The sequence below is a fragment of the Rosa rugosa genome, chromosome 3 (genome assembly GCF_958449725.1).
Source record: "Rosa rugosa chromosome 3, drRosRugo1.1, whole genome shotgun sequence".
Lineage (NCBI taxonomy): Eukaryota > Viridiplantae > Streptophyta > Magnoliopsida > Rosales > Rosaceae > Rosa > Rosa rugosa.
The window spans coordinates 12,421,591-12,432,633 of NC_084822.1; the positions used below are offsets into that span (position 1 = coordinate 12,421,591).

The 11,043-nt window shown below is 36.7% G+C and overlaps 1 protein-coding gene and 1 long non-coding RNA gene across 5 annotated transcripts; one reads left to right on the forward strand and one right to left on the reverse strand.

Moving 5' to 3' along the window:
• Positions 1-175: 175 nt before the first annotated feature.
• Positions 176-8,820, reverse strand: LOC133739430 (protein MICROTUBULE BINDING PROTEIN 2C-like). Of its 3 annotated transcripts, XR_009860621.1 has the most exons (4): positions 8,444-8,820; positions 8,283-8,366; positions 8,026-8,168; positions 6,978-7,391 (listed from the first exon to the last, which is right to left on the reverse strand). XR_009860621.1 is itself a non-coding variant. In XM_062167210.1 (3 exons), exons 1-3 carry the CDS (start codon positions 8,693-8,695, stop codon positions 349-351), a joined length of 345 nt encoding a protein of 114 aa, XP_062023194.1. In that variant the 5' UTR covers positions 8,696-8,816; the 3' UTR covers positions 176-348. The 3 variants fall into 3 exon arrangements, 2 of the variants coding, with proteins under 2 accessions (XP_062023194.1, XP_062023193.1); XM_062167210.1 differs by lacking the exons at positions 6,978-7,391; positions 8,026-8,168 and adding an exon at positions 176-357 and having other exon boundaries at positions 8,444-8,816; XM_062167209.1 differs by lacking the exon at positions 8,026-8,168 and having other exon boundaries at positions 8,444-8,816.
• On the forward strand, positions 7,162-10,222 carry LOC133739431 (uncharacterized). 2 transcript variants are annotated; one of them, XR_009860623.1, is made up of 5 exons: positions 7,162-7,291; positions 7,568-7,913; positions 9,180-9,358; positions 9,516-9,673; positions 9,770-10,221. It is a non-coding gene; the product is annotated as an uncharacterized LOC133739431 (long non-coding RNA). The 2 variants fall into 2 exon arrangements; XR_009860622.1 differs by having other exon boundaries at positions 9,534-10,222.
• Positions 10,223-11,043: the final 821 nt, after the last annotated feature.

An 11,043-nucleotide genomic window follows, 5' to 3' on the forward strand; every position in this document is an offset into this window, starting at 1 on the left:
AAAAACTGAATCACATCAGTTCCAATTCAATTTGCATTACTACTCAATTACATAAAGAGGGACACTCATCTGCACAGGTTAATCATATTGGCCTTATTCATTTTATTGTACTACTATAGAAAGTTTTACTAAAGTGGTGGATAACAAAGTAATCAGATCACATAACAGAGAAAGAGGAAGCCGTACTTTCTCGGTCAATGCTTACTCATACAGAAGATAGCATTTAGATATATTTCTTCTATTTTTGATCATGTACTCTATTGTAAGCTTTGATAATGGCATGCCTTATTTAAGGTTTGATAATGACATGCTTTATTGGTTCTGCCTTTTCTTTCAATATACTTCGTTTTAATTTTGCTGCCAATGTAGAACATTTTAGTCTAATAGCTACATGATTAAACAAATTTGGAAAAGCAATTTGGGATTGGCAAAGTGTTGTTTAACAAAGCACCAACATATAACCTCAAAATTTCCAGCATGTTATTCCAAATTAGCCAACAAGTATAAAACCTCAAAATTCACAACTTACAAGCAAAAAATCAATCTACCTTTCTTGGATAAGGAGTCTTGCTGTAGGTGACTGAACCGCGCCGCGTAAATGAACTGCTGGCGTTCGGATCCTGAACATATCAGATTGAAAATTAGAAGATGGAAAACTTCAACTCTACGAAATTGAGTGTTGGATTCGGTGGGCTTACGATGAGGGACTGGACTAGAGGGACGATCTCGACGAGGTCTTGGAAGAGGACGCGGTCGATGTTGCCGTTGGCGGCGGAGGAGGACAAAGTCAGGTGGTGGTGGTCAGTCAGGTCCCCGAATTGACCATATAATTGTTGTTGGGTTTGCCATTCCGGATTCAGCAGCAACCTGGATTTAATGCCACTTTCAATGAAGGAGGAAGCATAGCAGAGTTCCGATGGGTGATCGTGGGGGAGGGGACGAGGTGGGTACAAACGAGAAAAAGGGTGGGGTTGAATTCTCTAATCATGGTTGGTTAGATCAACCAAATCGAACCCAAAGGGAAATGAAGGAAATATTTCATGATTAGGTGAAGGGAATCAATTGGGCCTTATCAAACGTGGAAGACTACTAGGGGCTTACAAACAACTAAACAAGCGATGGTGAGAACAAAGAAAACAGACCATGAAAACATATGGATGAACACGTGTACTGGAAACAAATTTAAAAAAAAGGTCTTCCTACCCGTGGATGGGAAGGATTTACCTCTTCTTCTTTCCTTTTTTTTTTTATTTTTTATTTTTTTTATGTGACTATTTATTCTCTTTTCTAACTCATAAAAAATAGAGATTTTTTTTTCCATGTCTAACGAAAGATAACTAAAGTAAAGACTCCGATCAAAATACAATAAAAAATAAAAATATATAGCAACTCTTAAATACAAACCAGTTGCGATGTATAGAATGGAAAAATTTATTATACCAAAAAACATTTGAAGAAAAAAGCTAAAGAGATTTATTATTTTTTGTAGAAACAAACGCGAGCGACTCATGGACCAAATGGAGCGTATGCGTGCTCGGCACCGACAATGGCGAGAGTCAATGAGTTCTTCACAACGTCAATCATACTTGGCACGACGACGCGCAATAGCTCAAGAAAAGCGACCCGTGGTGGAAACTAGCCCAAGTAACAGAGTTGAACAAGCTCCAGGTACTTCTGTAATCAAATGTTCCAAGTATATTGCTCAATTTTATAGCTATAATTTATAGTTCAATTACATGAACTTCTTCAATACAATTACACTGTTAAGATTTATGCACTCATAGGAATTTCCTCCAAAAAAATGCTAATTCATTTGCGTTAATAGAAGAATTTGACAATCAAGGCACAAGTTCAAGAATTTCTTCAAATTCCAACAACCCCGAACAAGACTACTCAAGGGTTCGCTTAACTCGCATAAGACAAATGGCACGTTCGAATAGATCAGAAACAAGCGATGGAGTTGTCCGAATTTCTACTCACTACGGTGAGCTTAGTAATTAAATTTATTGATAGCGAATCATGTGTATGTATTGTTGTAAACAACTTTTGATAAGGATCAATATTTTTACTTATATCCAGAGTTACCTAATGCTACCATGAATAATCATGAGGAGCATAACAGCAACAATGTGGCCATGAATAATGATGAGGAACATACCAACTACATTGAGGAAGACAATGAAAGTGAGCCCATGAATAATCATGAGGAGTGCCATAACAACATTCATCAAGTGCGGCGTATGAGGAGGGCAAGAATAAATAATAATTCTGCTAGAGATTTTCATGAGGAAATGGGTGTCCATGATTGTCAATTGCCCCCACTAAAAACATGCCCATACTGCAATGCATTGTTGTTTGATCGAGAGACCTTTAGTTTGTGTTGCTTGAAGGGGAATATTGTTCTACCACTAATACAGTCTCCCCCAGAAATGGTTCACCTCTTTTCTGATCAAACTGATGAGGGCAGAAAATTCAGACAAAATATTAGGGCCTATAACAATGTGTTTGCATTCACTTCAATGGGCGTACATGTTGATGAAAGAATTAATACCCAAGGCCGTGGACCTTATACCTTTCGTGCACAAGGTTCTATATATCATAAAATTGGTGGTCTGTTACCAATTGACGGGAGAAGACCACGATATCTACAGGCTTATATATACGACACTGAGCATGAACTTGAGAATAGATTGTCTGAAAGTGAAGTTTTGGAGAGGGGAATGGTTGAAAAGATACAACAAATTCTTAATCAACACAATCCATTTGTTCAAACATTTCGAAGTCTCGGACAGCGTCAAGATTTGCCCAATTGCAGACTCATCATCAGAGAGCAGCCTTCCAACCGCCGTCAGTATAATTTGCCATCTGCATCACAAGTTGCTGCTATTATAGTAGGGGGTGACGATATCAATCCAAATGGGAGAGATTTTATTGTTCAAACAATTAGTGGACAACTTTGGAATGTCAAAGACTCAGTTGGATATTATGACCCCATGCAGTATCCGTTATTATTGCCTTATGGAACATACGGATGGGACATTAATACTCATGGCAATAATGGAAGACCAATGTCATGTTGCGACTACTACGCATATATGTTACAGGTTGGTTACTCTATTTAGTTTAAATTTTCTATCACTAAGAATATGGCATTAAAATGCATGCTTAAAATCTTGATTTTGTAGATGCGTCAAGGTTATGAAAATCCTCTACATCGAGGAGGACGCCTCTTACAACAGTATGTTGTAGATAATTATGTAAAGATTGAATCACAGAAGCTCAGATGGCTTCGTAGTAATCAAGAAAAATTTCGGAGAGAATTTCGTCAAGGACTTCAAGACTCTCTGCATGCAGGAGAAAATAATGCAGGTTTGATTTAGTATTGGATTGATGTTAAGATCTTATAATTAGCGTCATTTTATTTATAGTTGTAGAAAGACAAATTAAATGTAATTTGAGACATTACAGGTAACGTTGGTCGTAGAACAATTCTGCCATCATCGTTTATTGGAAGCCCCCGTGACATGTACCAACGATATCAAGATGCAATGGCTTTGGTTCAAAAATATGGTAGGCCAGATCTTTTTATCACCATGACCTGTAACCCCAATTGGGAAGAAGTTAGAAGTGAACTACTCCCTGGACAAACGCCACAAGACCGTCCGGATTTAGTCACCAGGGTATTTCATGCCAAATTTGAGCAATTAAAAGAAGACATCATCAACAAGGGGGTGCTGGGAAAAGTGGCTGCACATGCTTTCGTTGTTGAATTTCAAAAACGAGGCCTACCACATGTTCATATGCTGATTATGTTAGAAGAAAATGACAAGCTTAATAACCCTGATGAATATGATCGCATTGTTAGAGCTGAAATACCATATGAGGACGAGGAGCCTCAACTTTATGATGCAGTGTGTACACATATGATTCATGGTCCATGTGGAACTCTTAACCCAAGGCAGTCATGTATGAAAAATGGGAGTTGCAATAAAGGCTACCCAAAACCATTTGTAAATTTCACTGTGCAAGGAAATGATGCATATCCTGTATATCGGAGACGGGCAAGTCGTTTACCGATACCTTTGCGTAGACGAGGAGATGTGATGGTGGATAACAGTTGGGTAGTTCCCTACAACCCATGGTTACTATTACGGTATAATTGTCACATCAATGTTGAAATATGTGGGAGCATAAAAAGTGTCAAGTACTTATATAAGTATATCTACAAAGGTCCTGACAGAGTGGCACTTGAGCTGCAATCAAACCCAGAGTTTGATGAAATTAGACAATTTGTTGATGCAAGGTGGGTCTGTGCACCGGAGGCTTTATGGAGGATCTTCAAATTTGCAATGAACAGAATATATCCGACAGTAGAGCGATTACAAATACATCTTCCCAACATGCAACAGATAACATTCGATGTTGATGAAACAGTAGAGAATATTCTGGCAGATGAGCACGCACAAATGTCAATGCTTACTGAGTTTTTCACCATAAATCGAATGGATGAGGATGCCAGAGCATATTTGTATCGAGAAATTCCTGAACATTACAGGTGGGATAGTAGCAACAAAATTTGGGTGAAAAGAAGGAGAAACTACAAGGTTATTGGGCGAATATACAGCGTCTCACCATCTGAAGGTGAGAAATCAGAACTGATGATAGTATCTTAATTAAGCCAGTAAGGCTTAAGGTTAAATTACGCAAACATAGTATCTTTAGTCTGCCTTTAGCAAACATAAGCCTTACGCTAAAGGTTAAATTAGCCGAAAACATTAGTCTTATGTTGGTTCGTTTATACCAGTTCTGAATTTTTTCCTTTTATGGTGGAAGATTATCCTTCATCTGGTGATATTGCAAACCGAAACAGGCTCTTACAAGATTTAAATGGAGTACTTGAACAATTTAACAGGAACATTAGAGATTTGCTAAACTGCATATATGAGGCATGATTTTGTCCGTTGTACAAGAATTACCTGCTATGACATTAAAGACTAATAAGTTACAGTATATGCAGGTAATCAGGTAAATCAGAACTGGTTAACTGATGATAGTCGCACGTGTGATTTCTCCGTTTTCGCCAATAATTCGCAACTGATTTTGAAATTGCGATTGCCCTTGGTTTATTAGTTGCTTAATATAGAGAAATTTATTCAAAGAGGATAAAAGAGTAAAAAGATAACAAACAGAAACCACTTTCAAGCAGTTTTCTTCTCTCCCACAAACTCTCCCACAAGCAGTTGGAGGAATAAAAACTGATTTGCAGTTTTCTTCTCTTACGTTCTCTCCTCCTTGCAAGATTTGTTATTGGCGAGCAGAAAACAATTTCTTTTTCTTTCCCAAGCAATCTTCGCTCAAGATCGTAGACTTCAATCGATAGAATAAGTCCCCAACGAGAAAATTAATCAAATAGAACTTCGTCCTCTTGATGGAAACATTGCCACGGGTGATGTGTTACTATAGACTATGCAAAGCTCTAGGTTCTTTTGTCTAATTTACATGTAACAATTGTATTGTATAGCTCTATACTTTTAACCTCTTCCATCACAATTGTGTTTAGCAAATTCCCGGTGAAATGATTGATGGCAATTACGTACTTTAAGATAAGAAATTCTTTCCCTTTTGGTTTCCTTTTGCGTCATCAATTTTGGTTGTGTGATCTCTCTACGGTACTGCAACTGTTTGTTATGTTGGGATGATTAATCATCCTTGAACTGATCTTGCACAATTTTTTTTTTTTTTTTGTCTTGATAGGTGGAATTCACAAGGGTTCTGGGAGAGGAAGATTGTTCATATAAGGTTGGTTTTGCTGATTTTTTTTTTTTGTTTAGCATATTAAAAATGAGAAAACTAAGTAGTGACTGGCAAAGGAATGGTGCCAACAGTTTCGAATTTCATCTCAAACAATGATATTTTTTAACTTTGGCTTTGATTTGTGCTTCAGATATTGTGGTAGTGTTAAAGCAACGAGTGACTCTATTGACGAAAGTTAACAATTTGATTACAGGAAACTCCAATATAATTAGTGTTCTTCAAATGATGGTTTTAGACTTTCATTATGGCGAAATTTCAGTTCGTGAGCCTTAATTAAGTGTAGTGGGAAGGGGTTAGAGGTATTATGTTTCTGCCTTAATTATGTTATATTGCCTTCTGAGGTTTGGAGTTGCTGCCTTGGTAGCCCCTTCATTGATATAAGGATAAACTGCATATATGATAATCATGGCCTGCCTGGGCTTTTTTTCTATGGACAAATAATCCTTCGACTTAACCAGGTCTGTAATGTCTTTTTGTTTTTGTTTTTGTTTTTAATATGATTATACACTACCTAAGTAATTAATGCTGATTTGAACACATTTTTTCTGATCCTCCTTTAGAAAAATCCCTCTCATAGTGAGATCATTTGGGTCATTGCAGAAAATAGAAAAAAAAAAAAAAAAAAAAAAAAGCAAAAGAAGAGGGGGAGGAGAAAACCAAAGAGATTAGAAGAGAAAACAAATGATGCCGAGAAGAAACGGTTGAAGAAGCATGAAAAAGAAGGAAAAAAACCGAAGAGAATGTAAAGAGGCCAAGTTATCAAATCTTGATTAATTGTAAGGTTGGTAGAATATTTGTCAATCTTAGGTACTTGGCTTTTATTAGAAATGAAGATGTGATGCACATGCAAACCATACTACGGTCAAAATCATTATTCGCAGCTGTTAATGGTTTTATCCCAGCAATTGCCCTTCGTTTATTAAATTGCTTAAACTTAAAATATTATTCTTTCAAGGGCATACAAGTAAACCAAACGTATGGATTTAGATAATGTTTGAAAGAAAGATATCAGACATGCTAGAAAATAGGTCAAACTGTCAAACCTTGGCCACGTTCCGAATAGATAAGCCATGTATTAAGGAAACAAAAAAGAAAAGAAAAAAAAAAAAGCAGATAATAACAAAATCAATCAGCCATTCCCACGTCCAAATCTAAAAAAAAAATAAAACAGAAAGAGCATATACACGTTCCTTGATTTATGACCACGTCCAAGTCTCAACTGCAAGTTGCAGTTCCAACTGCAAGTACAAATGGATTACAAATATCCACAATTAACTACATACCAGTTGCCACAATTCATTTATTTATGCCCAAATTTAAGTAATTACGTTCATCCTCCTTCTCACTGCAAACACAACCATTTGAAGGTACCAACTATATCTATGAAGACCTTTTTCACAGCTGCTAGCACGTCTTTATTTGTTTTTGCTACTAACTATATTGTTCTTTTTACAGAGGTTCTTCACTGATTTTGGAGGTGAGTCACAAAGAAAACCACATGGCCAATTTTGAAGCTTCCATCTTCTGATAATCTTTCGACCAATGCCCAGCCCTTTTTTTAACGTGTTGCACACCTTCTGCATACAAAATAGAAATATAAATAAGTTTCAATGCATATCTAATGTTATTCAATAGCTTACCAGTTTTTAGTGCGCAGCTTATTGAGATGAATTTTCTCATTCCTCATCCCAAACTATGTCTACTTTCTTTTTTATCTTTCTGCTACTGACTATAGACTGTTCTTTCTACACAGATTCTTTAAATGAATAATTGGCTTTGGCTTCTTGACGGGTTATGGAGGTGAATCATAACGGTTCAGATCCAATTTTGATGGCAGGTAACAAAGAAAGAAACTAAAGGGGAAAAAAGAAAAGAAAAAAGGATCGAACTAAATTATTCTTCTTACATCATTACTTCCTTAAGGTTCAGGAGGTTTCTGTTTGCTGTTTTTCCTACTAACTATATATTGTTCTTTCAGGTTATTTAGATGAATGATTGGCTTTGGCTTCGACACGGGTGCAAAAAGTGAATCACATCAGTTCCACTTCAATTTGCATTACTACTCAATTACATAAGGAGGGACACTTATCTGCACACAGGTTAATCATATTGGCCTTATTTATTTTATTGTAATACTACTATAGAAAGTTTTATTAAGGTGGTGGATAACAAAGTAATCAGATCACATAACAGAGAAAGATGAACCCGTACCTTCTCGGTCAATGCTTACTCATACAGAAGATAGCATTTAGATATATTTCTTCTATTTTTGATCCTGTACTCTATTGTAAGCTTTGATAATGACATGCTTTATTGGTTCGGCCTTTTCTTCCAACATCTTCGTTTTAATTTTGCTGCCAATGTAGAACATTTTAGTCCAATGGCTACATGATTTAACAAATTTGTAAAAGCAATTTGGGATTGCCAAAGTGTTGTTTGACAAGTTACAAACAAAAAATCATTCTTACTTTGTTGGATAAGGAGCCTCTCGAAGGTGTCTTGCTGTAGGTGACCGAACCGCGCCGCGTAAATGAACTGCTGGCTTCCGGATCCTGAATAATCAGATTGAAAATTAGAAGATGGAAAACTTCAACTCTGCGAAATTGAGTGTTGGATTCAGTGGGCTTACGATGAGGGACTGGACAAGAGGGATGATCTCGATGAGCTCTTGGAAGAGGACGCGGTCGATGTTGCCGTTGGCGGCGGAGGAGGACAAAGTCAGGTGGTGGTGGTGGTCAGTCAAGTCCCCAAAATGACCATATAATGAAGGAGGAAGCATAGCAGAGTTTTGATGGGTGATCGTGGGGGAGGGGACGAGGTGGCTACAGACGAGAAAGAGGGTGGGGTTGAATTCATGGTGGGAGAGAAAATAAGAAAACATAAATCATGGTTGGTTAGATCAACCAAATCGAACCAAAAGGGAAATGAAGGGAATATTTCATGATTAGGTGAAGGGAATGAATTGGGCCTTATCAAACGTGGAAGACTAGGGGCTTACAAACAAGTGATGGTGAGAACAAAGAAAACAGACCATGAAAACATATGGACGAAACAAAGAAAAAAAGAAAGTAAAAAAAAAAAGTATTCCTACCGGTGGATGGGAAGGATTTACCTCTTCTTCTTTCCTTTTTTTTTTTTTTTTTTTTTGACGTGACTATTTATTCTCTTTTCTAACTCATAAAATTTTTCCTTTCTAACGTAAGATAACTAAAGTAAAATAAAAGACTCTGATCAAAATAAAATATAAAATAAAAATATATAGCAACTCTTAAATGCAAACCGGTTGCGATGTATAGAATGGAAAAATTTATTATACCAAAAATCATTTGAAAAAAAAAACTAAAGAGATTTATTATTTTTTGTAGAAGCAAACGCCAACGACTCATGGACCAAATGGAGCGTGTGCATGCTCGGCACCGACAATGGCGAGAGTCAATGAGTTCTTCACAACGTCAAGCATACTTGGCACGACGACGCGCAATAGCTCAAGAAAAGCGACCCGTGGTGGAAACTAGCCCAAGTAACAGAGCTGAACAAGCTCCAGGTACTTCTTTAATCAAATGTTCCAAGTATATTGCTCAATTTTATAGCTATAATTTATAGTTCAATTACATGAACTTCTTCAATACAATTACACTGTTAAGATTTATGCACTCATAGGAATTTCCTCCAAAAAACTGCTAATTCATTTGTGTTAATAGAAGAATTTGACAATCAAGGCACAAGTTCAAGAATTTCTTCAAATTCCAACAACCCCGAACAAGACTACTCAAGGGTTCGCTTAACTCGCATAAGACAAATGGCACGTTCGAATAGATCAGAAACAAGCGATGGAGTTGACGAATTTCTACTCGCTATGGTGAGCTTAATATATTAAACTTATTGATAGCGAATCATGTGTATGTATTGTTGTAAACAACTTTTGATAAGGATCAATATTTTTACTTATATCCAGAGTTACCTAATGCTACCATGAATAATCATGAGGAGCATAACAACAACAATGTGGCCATGAATAATGATGAGGAACATACCAACAACATTGAGGAAGACAATGAAAGTGAGCCCATGAATAATCATGAGGAGCGTCGTAACAACATTCATCAAGTACGGCGTATGAGGAGGGCAAGAATAAATAATAATTTTGCTAGAGATTTTCATGAGGAAATGGGTGTCCATGATTGTCAATTGCCCCCACTAAAAACATGCCCATATTGCAATGCATTGTTGTTTAATCGAGAGACCTTTAGTTTGTGTTGCTTGAAGGGGAATATTGTTCTACCACTAATACAGTCTCCCCCAGAAATGGTTCACCTCTTTTCTGATCAAACGGATGAGGGCAGAAAATTCAGACAAAATATTAGGGCCTACAACAATGTGTTTGCATTCACTTCAATGGGCGTACATGTTGATGAAACAATTAATATCCAAGGCCGTGGACCTTATACGTTTCGTGCACAAGGTTCTATATATCATAAAATTGGTGGTCTATTACCAATTGACGGGAGAAGACCACGATATCTACAGGCTTATATATACGACACTGAGCATGACCTTGAGAATAGATTGTCTGAAAGCGAAGTTTTGGAGAGGGGAATGGTTGAAAAGATACAACAAATTCTTAATCAACACAATCCATTTGTTCAAACATTTCGAAGTCTCGGACAACGTCAAGATTTTAACGGAATAATAACCAATCCATTAGGGATCCATATACTATTTGGAATCCTTTAAATAACCTGAAAGTAGTGTCCTGTGGTCCATATACTATTTAGACCACAGGACACTACTATTTGGTTAAAATCCTTTAAATATCTTTTTATTTTGTGGTAGTTAACCAATTTCAATAATAAGTAGATTGGGTTCCAACCATTAAAATTATATATATTTGTATATACCAGCGCATATTTTTGTACAATGGATTGCTAAAGACATATTTGTTCCAACCATTTATGTTTTTTACTGATGGATTGCTAAATACATATACAATATTTTATAATATCTGTATGGGGTAAGAGTTAGGTCATAAGCAACACAGAAAAATGTATAGCACTCATGAGTAACATTTCAAATATGCATAGCAAAAGAGGAAGGACAATACGCACGCGCGAGCGCGGCCCTTCCGCACGCGCATCGCGCGTGCAGGAAGGCTAGTATATATTATAAACACAATATTTTGCTTACCTTAGTGTATTGTTCAACATTCAGTGACACTCTTCATTTTTTTTA

Excerpts from the sequence above, each read along its gene's own strand:
- LOC133739430 (XM_062167209.1), bottom strand. The coding sequence starts at position 8,695 with ATGTTTTCTTATTTTCTCTCCCACCATGAATTCAACCCCACCCTCTTT. Across the intron at positions 8,367-8,443 it reads CTCTTGTCCAGTCCCTCATC|GATCCGGAAGCCAGCAGTTC; the intron begins GTAAGCCCACTG and ends CTGATTATTCAG. Across the intron at positions 7,392-8,282 it reads GAGGCTCCTTATCCAACAAA|AAGGTGTGCAACACGTTAAA; the intron begins GTAAGAATGATT and ends TTTTGTATGCAG.